Raw genomic sequence first — 14,261 nt, 5'->3', positions numbered from 1 at the left:
CGCTGGTGCGCGTTAGTGTCAGGCAATAAAGTATATAGCTCCGTTGTCATATGACTGTCCTGAGAGTTATGTAGATTCACGGTTAAACATTTCTCCCCTGGCAGATATGCTGATAGACTTTCTACAGCATCATTCTTATCTCACTATTCCTGTGGGTGTATATGTATTTTCCCGCATTATCTTTCTTCATTTGTCTTACGAGCATGTTGTGCTTGGAATCCTTTAGCCGGAACTTCCTGCGAAATATGCGGTCCCCTCTTTGAAGTCTCACAAATTTCGACTCTATAAGACAGAGACATTTTGCCGGCCTCGCTAAACAGAGTTCACATGCCGACAAATCCGAGAGTCGCGCTGGACGCCCGGGTACCTTGAAGTCATGCAGGGCCGTATATGAACTAAATATGGCACCAGAAGGTGTTGAGGATATGTCTGTTGTTGGGTTAATCACTAAACACAAAGATGGAATCTCGAAAGACATTGGTACTTGGTGTGAGGCTAGAGGCCATGATATGTTCAGCTCGGAGCTTCGGGAAGAGAGTGGGAAGGATATGCAATTTTTAATTCGAAAGGGAAGAACGATAAGGAAGGTTGAGAAGAAAATGATAGTAGTCATATCCACCGCACACCTGGAACAAGTTGTTGATCCCTTAGATAAGGCTATTGCAGGTGCAATGTTGGGATTGGACGTGAATATCGTGTGCGAGGGGGCAGGCGTACGCTTATTAAAGCGTGGTTATCGGATGAAACTCCAAGGAGTCCTCAGGGATCTTCACGTCATTCGTAGAGCGAGTGATGAAGAAAGATATTGGCTGGCCTCTGCCACAAGAGTCTCTCGGCATTTTGGAGAAGCTTGACTCCCATTTATATGTCTGGGGGCTCTCTATGTTTGGATACGGGATGCGAGAAGAGGACATCATTTTGTGAAACTACACGTTTGGAGCGACTATTACGTGGGCTGATCTGCTGGCGCGCTTCGATATCCACACCTTCTCCAAGGCGCAATTTGAGGAGCCATAATGAGTTCATCGCGATATTTTAAATTGGTTAAGCCAGCTATGTGATTGACTACGGCATGCGTTATGCTGACAACAGCGGCTCAAGAGGTGAATGTCCATGATAAGATATAATCCTAGCTGATCAGGGTTACTTGTATGTGGACAACCTAGAAATAGCTTTACGAAGAGACAACGTCGGCTATGCCTAGGCCCTTTACGTGGAAGCCCGTGATAGTGAAGCAGAGGTTTGCGTGGTATCCATCAGATCGTAGGGCGGATCCAGTCGAAAGCACGATACCACGTTCCAAACCCGAGTCTATACAGGACATGTTACAGAATTGAATAACATCAGGGATATAAGCCCAGTCAAATGCATTTCATATTTAAATTAGACGGTGCTTAGGCTTTAATATATCCTCTATTTACATAAAAGTTATGCCTGTACTAAATAGAGACACTCTTTACCACTTAAAACCCTAATAACCAAGACCGAATATATAAGCTATTAATACCTAAATCGCCTTATTAGCACCCTTATGCCATAATATAGTCTAATATTAATAAATATTAATTTAATAACTGCATTATTACTTATAGGATATTATATTAAGTATTCTTAAAGATAAGCTATTATTAAGTTCTTTCTAGCTATAAATTAATAGATATAAGAGCATTACTGCCTAAGTCCTTATCACTTATATATAGTTAATTTATTTAATTAATATAATTCTCCTCTTGCTCTAATATATTACTTAGATAGATATATACTTTATAATTAAGGCTTTAGATATTTTTACTTAAATTAGATTAAAATAATTTTAAGAGTCTTTTCCCCTTTTTTAATTTTTTAATATCTTAAAAAAACTTAAACTATTTATTACCTTCCTAAGAAGGGAAAAACTATTAATAAGTAATGCCCTTAATTTATAATAATTTAGTAAATAGCTTTAGACTTAATATTAGCCTTTCTCTATCTCTTAGGTTTTCTAGAAGTACTCCTCTATAAAATAAAGCCTTATTGTTTCTACTTAGCAGGATATATAATTATATTTCTAGTACTTTAATTTATTTAATCTTAGTATAATAAGGTAAGAAATCAGTTCTATTAATATATATAGTAGTTAAAGCTTAGCCTAATTTTAAAGAAGATTTAGAATTACTTTAAACTACTTTATTAATTTATATTAATACTTTAAAGTAATATTATTATATTTTATCTTAAGGTATATATTAATCTTATTAAAAAGGATTATAAATCTACATAACTTATATAGTAAAAGTTAATATTCTAGAAGTATAATAAATAGGTAAATTATATTAAATAATTAATACTGCTTATTAAAGCCTATTATCTCTATTAGTAAGAAACTTATTATACTGCAATTAGGTATATACTCTCTATGTCTCGGTTTTAGTTAAAGAGGAGGATCTTTATAAACTATTTAAGAAGATTATTAAGTTACTAGTAAATATATACTGTAAATTATATGTATTCGCGCCCTCTTACCAACTGTGCATCTTATTATTAATTTAATTAACTTTAGTCTAAATAAAGTCTACCTCTGCAAAATTTAAGCCTACTCCCTTTTAGGTAGGTCTAGAAATTAAATTCTATTCCCCTATAAAAATTAATTCTACCTTATGTTATTTAATATAAAATAAATGAATTCTATGTAGAATTGATTTTGGTATGGAGTACTAGGGTAGCGCCTTTTGACTTTATATGTGTTTATAAATCGGGTCTACTAAACTCGATTTCACCCATTATGGGTAGGTGAAGCCAAATTCGTTGGAGGCTGTATTAAGACCGTGCTGGTGGACTTGTTTTAAGGTTGAAGGTATATGATTGGATAGGATCGTTCACTACAGAGTTTATATAATTGGAGGACCATCGATTTTCGGCGATACTAAGAATCTTGTCGTTTCGACTCATATGATGGCCTCGGAAAATGCGGAGATCAAGACCGGTCCCAGGGACTCTGAACGTGCTGGTGTGGCGATCTGCAAGACGCTATGCGTAAGTGGGCTGATGGTGGTATGATGTGTGATGATCTCCGCGCACAGGCGCCAATGAAACAGATAATGGGTGGTTGCTCAGAAATGGGTAGTATCCGCGAAGACTCTGATTGGTCAAATCCATTCCCCGGACATTCAACACGTTCCGGGTAGCCTACAAAGAGGCACTTATCACCAGAGCAGGTTTGATCCCCAGTCTTCTATCCTATATCAATCATATAAAATGTTATTCTAAACTCAGTATTTTACATTTGTTTGATTTAAAATAAGCCTTTGGTATATTTGATTGATTTGTTCGGTAGTTTATTTGATTGGATTAAATTTATGATCACCACTGGTTGCTCGATCTGCATATTCGTTGCCTAGGATCCCCATATGCGTAGGGACCTATCTGATCGCAGTGTCTAGGTCTTGCGTTTAGAGTTTATCAATATGTTACGTAATGCTCACGCAGGTATACGGCAGATTTGCCTTCGGGGTTAGCGATAAATCGAATCGTGGCATGGTTATCGGTATAGATCAGGAGCTTGCTTCTATTATTGCCTTCGATCTGTCTTCTTGCGGTTCGTTATATATAATTTGTTCACATCTGGTTTATGTTTCTTCTGCGTTTGTTTTGATAAATGTCTGTGGTCCGTGCCATCACGGAGGAAGCAAAGGGGGGCGGTGTGGAGTCCAGTGGGTCGATCTCGCGGTGGACCTCATGTGATACAGTCAGATCATGCCTCAATCTATAACTTGGCATACCCTCTTGGCAGAATATCTCATGCCCTCTTTCCTAACTCCTAAGTCGGTTGTATCCCATGCTTTGCATAGCAATACCAGGCTATAGCCGTAATTTAAACATTTACTTATCTCCGAAAAGTATGGCGCCGAACATTAAAACTTCACGCGCCAAAAATGTCTCCAATTTTCCCCTCTCAACTATAAGTCGCCTCGCATTTACTTATTTCGGCGTCGTCTTCTCCACAGGCTTCTTCTTTGGTACCATCCGCCATCTATACGTCATCCCCAAATTCAATCTCCCACCAGCTCATGCCGAAATTATTGAGGCACCACTTATGTTTATGGCTGTTATTGCTTGGGCGAATTGGCTAGTAAACCGCTATAAGGTCCCCGCTAAAGCAAGTGTAAGAATGATAGTTGGACTATTAGGGTTGGGATTTATGGCTTGTGTGGAATTCATGGGGCGCAGATTTGCGGGAGGTCGTGGTCCTCCAAAAGAGAGTGGGGAGGGGTGGACTGGAGCAGCTCGAGCGCTGTATTTGTTTGATTTGATATTGTTTGGGACCATGCCTTGGATTCTGATATTGGTTGAAAAGGGGTGATCCCAAGCTGAGCGTGATGTATATTTCGATGCGATGTGTCACATTCAAGGCACATGTCATTATTCGCGACAGAACTAGCGAGGTGCACATGTTTTGCCTCAGCTGGTAATGCAACATTATATACATGTGCACATACCTACGCCTTGTGTCCACGCTATAGTGAAACCTACGTTAAACGGCCTTAACTATTGTACGTGATGTAGGTACAGACGCAATTGACGAATGGCCTAATTGCGAAAATATTGCATGGTTTAAGTAGTTGAAGTCGGTCTGAAAGAGGTTTTGCTCCTTGGTGGAATCGTCTCACAATTGAATCTCACCCACTGCACAGCTTGCGATATGATCAGGACGATTCTTAGATTATGCCAGCAAATAAAACTAAAAATTTATAATCAAGAGGTCCAGCCACACTGCTACAATAATAACCCAATGCTTTAGGTAGCAAGGACCCATTCAGGTTTTATATGATTTAACAACTTATCCTAAGTCGTAAGTCCCTCATAGAAGAGCAGAGCTCGATGAATCTCCCATCACTATCACTACTTGTGGAGGCCTGAAGTCCGGCCGTCCCACTGATGGATACGTGAGTGTTTAGAACGGGGGTTCTTCCAATTGTCATCAATGGCATTTTCGATGAGATAAGTGACCCAGTCGTTGGTGTATTTAATCCATGACTGCACAAGGGAAATAGGTATGAAGATCTGGAATAATTCGAGTGGTTCCTTGGGTAGAGATTTGACCTGAAAATCACGATATTCTATGTTGAAAGGTGTAAAATGATTTCCTCTGCCTTCTTCAGGCGGAAAATTAGGCACCCCGGTGGGGTCACCGGGGCCCCGCTCTGAGTGAGTGTGAAAGCTGTGATCATCTAGGCTATCTTGTAATTGATTGGGAATTGAAGAAGAGCTCATAGTTTTATTTGAGATTGATTTTTACTGATTTGTATGGTGTTTTGGCAAAAATGCGTCCCTCGAGGAACATCCCGTACCCCCCTTGCACTGTTGTAATTACCTAAGAAAGGTGGAGAAAGTGGCCTTTTGCAGTCTTGCGCCCCTCAAAAAGATACTTCGGCACATTACAGCAAGCCCTTGTTATAGTAGGCTAGGTAGGCTAGGCAATCTAACAGAATTTGTGTCTTTGTAACGGAGCTTCGTCAGTGTAGGTTAGGAACTCCTTATGCGAGCATTATTTTCCCAAGTCCTCTAATTGTCACAATACGATCATCCGTAGTCAGTGGCGTAAGAAAGCACAGGTCCGCAAAAGCTCGTTCCTTTAGGTTTTGCTGCGAACCACAACGCGAGGAAATACCAGCACCTTCACGAAGCAGCACAGCAGATTGCCACTAACTTCGAGTTTCGTAGATTCCGTGTGGCTTCTGGAGTTCGCGGCTGGTGCTATGAAAACTTGCTAAGGCGGGGGGCGGGGGCATCAAAACTTTATTTGGTGTTGGTAGGGCCATCCAACACACTAGACTTTGCGCTTCTAGCAGCAACGGCTACCGCGGGCAGTAGTGTGGTCGTCACAATATAGTGTGCGTGGGCTGATCGATCATCAGATGTCAACATCGTGAGGGATCTCAACCAATGGTTTGAGATGGTCTGCTTACGATGTGAAGGTGGTTAAAACACGCCATCCTTTGGTCGGAGAGTTTGGAGAGTTCGGCGAGACATGTAAATGACGACGGCGCTTTGAACTGCACCGGTGACCAGTTAAATCACGCATCATGCAGTAATTTTCTGTGCCTCGAAATACTAGGTCAGTTACCTATTTAGTCATTTCAGCCACCCATATTACGCAAGTGACTCTCGCTGGGCGAAAAGTCGACGCTAAGATCGCTAGAGGTCGAACAGCACCTTAGGAACGGAATGTGCCTGCCACGGCAATTTGGCAACGCAAAATGGGGCGAATACATACCTTTTCTGCGCAATCATGAGAATGGCCATCTTTAAACTTGCGGGACGGTTGTGTCGTAACCTCATTTTGCACCTGGAGAGGTGACATGCAAGAAGTCACTCTAGGTACTTTCCAACGGTTATCGCCTCCATGTGAAAATTCTGATGGAAGATCACATCGTCAACGTAGCCACACAGGAGACTCAAGCGCACATCTGATCACTATTTTTACATAATGTATCTCGATCTCTCCCTCGATGATAGCGCCGTAAAGCCGTGACGAAACGTGTTTCCCATTGCAGTTCCATTGCGAAGCACTAAGGGCAATAGCCTAGGATATTGACGTGTATGTTGTCGAAAGTGACCCCAAACGCTCTGCAAAGAATGCTCTGGACTATGGACAAGAAGGCAGTGCACTTCGGCGCTGGGAACATTGGTTAGGCCCATGCCGTTGTCGCAAACAGCAAGGGATATCTCATGCTAACTTCATTAGGCCGAGGCTTTGTGGCCTACTTCCTACACAATTCGGGCTACGAAGTCGTATTCGTAGATGCCGCCTGGTCGGCCAGCTTAACACTAAGAAATCATACAAAGTCATCGAAGTTAGCAGCGAGGGGACCAGGGAAATGATCATAACCAACTACAAAGCAATCAACCCAAGAACGCACGAGAACGATCTGATCCGGGAGATTATGTCTGCTGATGTGGTTACCTGCGCGATCGGTAGGGACAATCTTAAGTTTATCGCGCCAATTATCGCCCGAGCTATTGGTATGCGATCTAGCGACAAGATCCCGTTGGCTATCATCGCTTGTTAAAACGCTATTAGTGCCACAGATGCCTTGGCGGCAAACATTGAGCATCCAATCACTACAAAGAAACATAGACTCGACGACCACTACAAGAGAGCAAGATACTCAAACTGCGCCATCGATCGCATCGTTCCAACTCAGCATCCGGACGCAGAGCTTGATGTCAAACTGGAGGAGTTCTATGAATGGGTTATAGATCGAAGCCCCTTTGCAGACGACGCTGTTCCAACGATCAGTGGTGTCAGATAGGTCGACGATATGCAGCCGTATGTCGAGAGAAAACTATATATAGTCTAAGTTCTGTGTGGTGATTATAAGCTCTTAGCCACAGGTCTTAACTGCAAATAACATATCTAGCTTACTATTTAGATATTATACTATAATGCCTAACTAATTACTATAATATAGATACTAATAAGAATAAAACCTAGATTATAACTCTTTTATTTATATAATTAATAAGAAAATATTTTATTTAAAAGTTTTTAAAGTTACTTAATAAGACAAAATAGCCTTAAATAGCCTTAATAAATTAAATAAAAAAAAGAAGAAAGATATTATATAGCTAATTAGGAAGAATATGCCTTAGATTAAGTTACTAATTACCTTATAAATAGAAGTCTGCCTATAAGTTAATAAAAGACTATATTATAAGGGAATATTAAAGGTTATATAAATATTATATATTTAGCTTTAAGGTAAGGCATATAGCTGTTAGATTTATTAAGATATTCTAATATATAAGAAAAGGTTAATTTAATAAAGGTTTTAAGATAATATATATATCGGTATTATATAGGAAGGAGAGTTAGACTGGAAGAAGGTTTGGGGCAATTAGAAGGTCATGGCGGTATTGAGTTTATGAGCCAATCATAAGGTTAGTAAATACACTTCTGGTTTAACACAATGGGTATACACAGTCAATACCGGACATGCAGCAGCAGCCTACTATGGCTTTAACCGCAACAAGAGATTGGTTCATGATGCGTTGCAAGACCCCTTTATACTCGATCAGGTAAAGAAGGTGCTTAGCAATACGAGCACTCTTATCATTGACAAGTACGGTATCTCCAAGCAGGATCAGGAGGAGTATGTCAGTAGAGTCATTATACGAATCAGCAATCCTCATCTCGGGATACCGTGGAGAGGGTTGGCCGCGCGCCTCTACGGAAGTTGGGCCGCACGGAGAGATTTATCCGGCCATCGTCTGAATTAGTCGAGAAAGGCTATGACTGCTCGGCGCTGCTCGATTCCGTTGAAATGGCGCTCCGATTCCAAAATGTGGAGGGAAATGAACAGAGCAAGGAATAGGCCCGGATCATTGCTCGCCAGACACCAGAGACAGTAGTGGCCGGAGTCTGTGGCTTACTACCAAGTGAGATGTTATATCCTCAGGTTTTGGAGATTGTCAAAAGGGTTCAAGCGGACAGACTGATGGCATAGATGCTTTGCAGCTTTTTGAGATGCGAAAATTCGCAGCACAGCTTAAGCAATCGGTGTATTATCGTTGATTTGAGACTATGGTTTCTGAAAGCGAGAAGAATTGTTGTATAAGTGGCGCGTGATGTTAGGAGCTGCAAATAAAGGCGCCTTTGAAACCTCGAATTCATGGATTACAGTGCTGTCGCTCGGCCAGATGGGATCAACGTAGAAGACTTCTCAATTTCTAACTTGTTTCAGCTCCTCTGACAGCACATCTGTACTTTAGCCTTACTGAGATTGGTAAAGCCTAATACATACAACGCACAGGCCCTTTAAGTGTATTTATAAGTAGCTTAACTATGTCCTCAGAGGTCATAAGGCTCCACTGCAGTTACTACGGGGGGATATAGCCAATCAGGGTATCGTAATCGGTCGATACTAGCTAACTCGTATGTCATTAAAAGTCAAGAAGTTATAGAAGGGTAATAACCAATAAATATCCACTAATAAGATAATATACTAATCGTAACAGTAGTAGAGGTTAATCCGGTACAGAGATGCGAATCCTTTACACACTCTTCATTAGGCAAAACCTGTATAGCTTTCTTGTACGTGGGGTCAAGTGGAGCCAGGTACGTTTAGGAGCCCTATGACCTCTCAGGAGATATAAACAACCATTAACCCAGCTATTTACCCTAGGCTCTCATCACGCTACAGGTAAGTACCAGTATAGTCCACTATACAGAAAGATTAAAAGCAATAACACAGGTCCAAATAAACCCAATCCATCTAGTGTTTCAAGTTTAAGTATTGGCCTAGTATGACTATTTCCTACGGTGAATTTAGCACACACCCGGCCTAAAATATCGCCATATCGGTCTGAGCCAACTCCAGGATGTGTATGATCTGATGCTAAAGGATGATTATGTGGACCGGTACTTGGCCGATACAATCAAGTGATAATCGGTGTTAAAAATTGAATCCCGGAATATGAACATTTGGATACGCAGATATCCCCTCAATCCTTGCAAGCCCCCCATAAGTAACTTATCCCAGAGAAATTATGATACTAGTACAAATTTGTTTTTAATCGCCGCGATAGTTACGCCTTTATCTGTCGTAGTCTTATGACAAATTGACTCATAGGCTCAGCGAAGATTAGTGCCAGTAAAAGCATCCCTTCAAATGTGCTGAGCCTCCCGGTTGGTCACTGTAGCGATGTCCAGCCAATTATAATCTAAATATGAAGGACATGTCATGTCCCACCTAAATTAGCCCATGGCAGATATTCCAATAATGTTGAGTTCCAAAGTGCAACATCACGTCGCTGACATCCCCAAATTGTCTGACAGCTCACCTTTTCGGCCGAGTCCTCCTTTAATTGTGACTGGACATCATCAAAGGCTTGCTTGAGGTTCTTGACCGCGGCTTTCTTACGGACTCTTTGTTCCTGCGGACAAACCGCTGCATATGGCGCGATTCGAAGCGGACGTTACCGCCATCGACAAATCTTGCGCCCTCAAAGCATGTACTGAGTCACGCCATGATAATAGCAAGCACTATCCCCTCACCTGTGGTAAGCCCCCCTCGCTGTTACCCCTATGGATTCAAACCAAAAAGAATCACTCTCAGAGGCTATACCTTTGTAAGCACCGATTTTCGCAGATGCTGTCAGCTAATTGGTCATAAGACCATAACGGAAAAGGAAGCGTGACGTGAAAATCTGAGATCTCGCTAAAGCTATAACACCGGCCTTAACGATACGATGTGACACTAGCTCATCATCACCGTCGTTCTCCTTCCGTTTCTTTTTGAAAATGTCTTGAAGTGTTAGTTGATTCAGAGGCTGCTTCAGGGTGCATCGCTTAGCTTTTGATGGACCCGGATTGAGAGGACCCCAGACAGGTTGAGAACCGTGTCCCAGCCTTTGATGATTGTAGGGCTCATGAAGAGCGGTTAGGGTCAGTTAAAAAGCTGAATACATCGCCAAGGTCGCTAATATAGAATACTTTTTGTAGCCAAAGATCAGTGTCACTAAGCCCGGGACACTTCATACGACAAGCAGAGCTTACCAGCGTGATTTGAACAGCAAATCTGATCTACGGTTTCGCGAGGAAGGTAAGGGCAAAAAGAAAGAAAAGTATAAGATATAAGCAAAAGCAAACATACAGGGACGGTTACCAGTACCTCTATACGTTAAGAATACACCAGCACTTTGAGATACTTCTACCTCTAGTAGTCGGGCTGGGATCTACGATATATTTCATATATCTATAAATAAAGTAGGAGAACAGAGACAACTTTATACGCTCTACCGCTAGGTTCGTATGCTATTTCGAGATAGAACAGGAGTAATGGGTTAGAAACACGAGGTTGATAGGTGGAGTTAAGGGTTTGAAACCATTGTGTAGTGGGTGTATTCCGATGTTTCTGCCAGCTGGATTATGACGAACGTGCAAGGGTAATCCCCGCGTATAAATGCCTGTGATAACTGATTGACTTCTGTATCCAGTGTGGTCATTACTCAGAGTGTAGCCAACGTCTGCCTTGAGTTAAGCCCGTATATTTATCCAAGAAACCTAACAGCATTCGACAGGTGGAGACCTCCAGAGTAACGAGTAAGCGAGGTACTATCCTTCCGTCGCGGTCACTCTTAGGGGTTCAAATGGATAAGAGCATATCATTTTCTCGATACGTCTCGGTCATGTAGTAAAGCCGCTATAACCACCAAATCTATGGCCTAAGAGACTTGTGAAAAGGTTATACTGATACAAGAGAGAGACAAGTGTTTTGGTGCCTAACCAACTTTATCAATTGTAGCTATTCTGTACGTGGGGTTAAGTGGAGCAAGGTACGCAGCGAAGGGCTACGCCGGTCAAAGGGATACTTAAAATTAGAAGCTCAAAGGTCCAGACCAATCCTTGGCTTAAACCTTAGAGCATCAGGTTTCTCCGTCGATTGTCGCACTTCGCACTTGGTGTAGGCTTGAATTGGCAGAGAGACCGTTCTGACTCGTCGGTCATCTCTGACCATAAACCTACGCCAGTAGCTGACATTTTCCGTATCCACTTTTCCGTGACGGCAGAACTTCGATCTTTTATTAACCATTGTTTACTGAGAAAGAGGTGTTTGACGATGTCACGTTTACGAAACTAAGGTCAAACACTACGTTTCGACAGTGATATTATTCAAGATGAAAATATAGCGATATAACAGCAAGGCTCGCTATGGAACAGACAGCTGGGCTATGGAGATTAAGTATCTGCGGCACTCAAAGGGATAAGAATAATGTGCGTTCCTTAGTTCCCTACACCCGAGAATCAAGCGTGATATTGCCTTCTTCTTCGAGGCCCGGCCATGCTCCTCCCATGCGTCCGGGTCCCCTCGCGGGTGTAAGAAGAGTCTTGCATGTAGTGAGCAATGTGATGCTGTTCAGCTTCTGCGGGTGATTCTTGGTCCCCCGGCACCCTCGCTTGCATAAGCTCATCAGGCCGTCCAGTCTGACAAGGCATTAAAGTCCTGACATGCGTTGATGATGCCTGTTAATAAAGTTCAGATTATGTTAGTATAGCGTCTCATGTAACCCTAAGCAGTCTGGCTGTCCGTGTTTCCAATCGCGCTACTCGCGGTATTCTTTTACGGAGATTCATGAAGGCCTAGCGGCTGCTATCAAGAATGGTTGTCGAATCTGATGTTACGATATCTGTAACCAACGCTCGAAGTTCGCCATATCGTATCCTTTGAGTATGATATGGACTAGCATAACGAATCTGCATTCTACTATGAGATTCAGGTCCATCAAAGCGGCCCCAGGTTATCAGAAAGACCGGACCGGACTTATCAGCACAATCAGTTTGCGTCCATGGACTGCGAAATTCGTCATCTAGTGGAAGGCGAACTTTGTTGCCTTCAGACCTTTGTTGCTAGGAGATGTACCCCTTGATTTGAAGGCCAATACTGTGCCTGGATCTGGCGCAACACCAGGCCCTGGGCACTTGTGGGAGTCATCTACGTCGGTGCCAGGGAAAGGATCCGTCGTTTGGCGAGCTCCGCCCTGGAATGGGCATTAAACAGACGCGAGTGGAGGAACTAGGCGATTGAAGGGCCAAAAACGGATGTATATATTCGTAGACCTCCCAATTTCCATCATGTACCTACATCCCTTAACTATCCACGATCATTTTTAATTGCATCAGCTTGAAACTATTACCCAAGTACTGCCTGCGGTCAGCATAACCTTCCAATAACCCCCCAACCTAAGATGTTGCCTTAGGAAATCCAGGCTGTCCCAAAGCTGTCTTGAATCCTTACGAATCTGGATCAAGAGTCCATGATGTTAGATTTAATATAGGACAATCCCATAACTTCCCATCTTTTCTCATCTTTTCTTCTTCATACCCGTCTTTTCTGAACTAGGGTTACGGATGTCGAACTTGAGAGGCAGGGTCCGGAGCCGTGATGAGGAGCACCAGGCGATTCTGCAGCTCAATGTTTTGCTGCAAAAGACGTTCATTCCTCTGCTCTAACATCATAATATAATCCAATGCCTTTTCGAGGATCATCGTCTTACTAGGATTGCGCTGGGGCATTGATCTGAGTAATGCTATCTCCAGGAATGCTCGATCTTGCTCGTCCGCCGCGCTGGACGTTCCTTCACTTCCATGCCGAAAGGATTCTAAGGAGAGTGGAGGATGATATTTATAAATCTCCACGGGCTTGTCGTTTACGTCCGTGTGGTACCAGTTCTCAATCAAGCTTGGAACTGTCCCTTTGGACAGGTAACTGGGCGTGTGACGATGAGGGGTTGAAACGGACAGCGATGATGACTTGTAAGGCAACGGTCTCGAGTTGCCTGAAGGCTCTGGTCTAAGCGAACGACAAGGTGAGGGAGCTTCGGATGATAAGGATGCCGGAAGCCGCTTCTGCTGTTGTGATAGGGGAGCGACAGGTTTAACGCCAGGGCGATCATGGCTTATTTCCCCTCGGTCTTGTTTTGCTGGTTCTATTAGACAGGCGGCTTGAGCGGTTGGTGATACATTTGGCTGCGGCAGCGCAGTGAGCGGGAGCCATCTAGGCTCCATGATTCTGTGAATCTGGTCGAATAATATCTGCTAGCTTGGTCATTATTATGATCCGTCTATTGCTCTTAGTAGAGTGGATCTGACATGCTGAAGCCTGGGCTTCAAAGAGTTTCTTGCGTAATATCTGAACCACCTTGCGTCTTAATTGAGCGCAGAAGCGAGAACTTTGGCTAGCTAAATGCTTCCAAATGCCTTCCAAAAGTGGGGCCTTAATGTTGGTAAAAGAGGTTATAAGGTGGACCATCCATCAAGAAATCGGGGCTACTGATCGGTGTTCTGGCTCCTGTGTCCGAGCTGAGGCGGAGCATGAGCTGGCGTTTCCAGATAATTTAACATATACTCACCCATCACCAAGATGGCTACGGAAAGGTTCATGGCGAGTGTGGCATCCTCTGTGTTGCCATCGATGGAGAGGGCCATTGTGCTCTGCTCGGGCATGGATCAGCCGCTGCTTGACAATTTTTTTCACGGTCCAGGGCGTTGCTGTTCGTAGAAATAATGAGGGTGTGATAGGGTGTTCTGATGTCCCCCCCTCCATCTCCCTGAATGGTTTGAGATGTAGAAGGAATAAAGGGGACAGAGTATGACTGGAAAATGGACAAGCTCATTGGAAAAAGTGGTATGTAGTCTTGAAGTTGTGGCCTCATATCATCATCAAATTGCGCGAAAGGCGGGGGTCCGACGTTATACAGCTGGGAGGAGTCAACTAGTTCTA

At 42.9% G+C, this 14,261-nt stretch overlaps 4 protein-coding genes across 4 annotated transcripts; 2 read left to right on the top strand and 2 right to left on the bottom strand.

Annotated features, from left to right (window-relative positions):
- Positions 1-58: 58 nt before the first annotated feature.
- Positions 59-854, bottom strand: BKA55DRAFT_710501 (uncharacterized protein). The gene has a single exon (XM_046200781.1). The coding sequence runs from the start codon at positions 611-613 to the stop codon at positions 122-124; it is 492 nt and encodes a 163-aa protein (XP_046043844.1). The 5' UTR covers positions 614-854; the 3' UTR covers positions 59-121.
- A 2,939-nt stretch (positions 855-3,793) lies between these two features.
- On the top strand, positions 3,794-4,492 carry BKA55DRAFT_580782 (uncharacterized protein). Its single transcript, XM_046193977.1, has one exon. The coding sequence runs from the start codon at positions 3,815-3,817 to the stop codon at positions 4,337-4,339; it is 525 nt and encodes a 174-aa protein (XP_046043843.1). The 5' UTR covers positions 3,794-3,814; the 3' UTR covers positions 4,340-4,492.
- A 2,135-nt stretch (positions 4,493-6,627) lies between these two features.
- On the top strand, positions 6,628-8,486 carry BKA55DRAFT_598205 (mannitol-1-phosphate 5-dehydrogenase; the record flags this gene model as incomplete). The annotated part of the gene is made up of 7 exons (XM_046196202.1): positions 6,628-6,667; positions 6,725-6,771; positions 6,801-7,027; positions 7,061-7,283; positions 7,921-8,132; positions 8,192-8,324; positions 8,355-8,486. 7 exons carry the CDS (start codon positions 6,628-6,630, stop codon positions 8,484-8,486), a joined length of 1,014 nt encoding a protein of 337 aa, XP_046043842.1.
- Positions 8,487-12,570: 4,084 nt separating this feature from the next.
- On the bottom strand, positions 12,571-13,841 carry BKA55DRAFT_580781 (uncharacterized protein). The gene is made up of 2 exons (XM_046193976.1): positions 13,631-13,841; positions 12,571-13,573 (listed from the first exon to the last, which is right to left on the bottom strand). The coding sequence occupies exon 2, from the start codon at positions 13,544-13,546 to the stop codon at positions 12,884-12,886; it is 663 nt and encodes a 220-aa protein (XP_046043841.1). The 5' UTR covers positions 13,547-13,573; positions 13,631-13,841; the 3' UTR covers positions 12,571-12,883.
- Positions 13,842-14,261: the final 420 nt, after the last annotated feature.

This window comes from Fusarium redolens, assembly GCF_020744475.1.
Source record: "Fusarium redolens strain MPI-CAGE-AT-0023 chromosome Unknown BKA55scaffold_19, whole genome shotgun sequence".
NCBI lineage: Eukaryota > Fungi > Ascomycota > Sordariomycetes > Hypocreales > Nectriaceae > Fusarium > Fusarium redolens.
This window is presented reverse-complemented; position numbering and strand designations above follow the sequence as displayed.

Bases quoted from the DNA above. Each gene is read 5' to 3' on its own strand.
- BKA55DRAFT_710501 (XM_046200781.1), bottom strand. From the start codon at position 613: ATGACTACTATCATTTTCTTCTCAACCTTCCTTATCGTTCTTCCCTTT.
- BKA55DRAFT_580782 (XM_046193977.1), top strand. From the start codon at position 3,815: ATGCTTTGCATAGCAATACCAGGCTATAGCCGTAATTTAAACATTTAC.
- BKA55DRAFT_580781 (XM_046193976.1), bottom strand. From the start codon at position 13,546: ATGGAGCCTAGATGGCTCCCGCTCACTGCGCTGCCGCAGCCAAATGTA.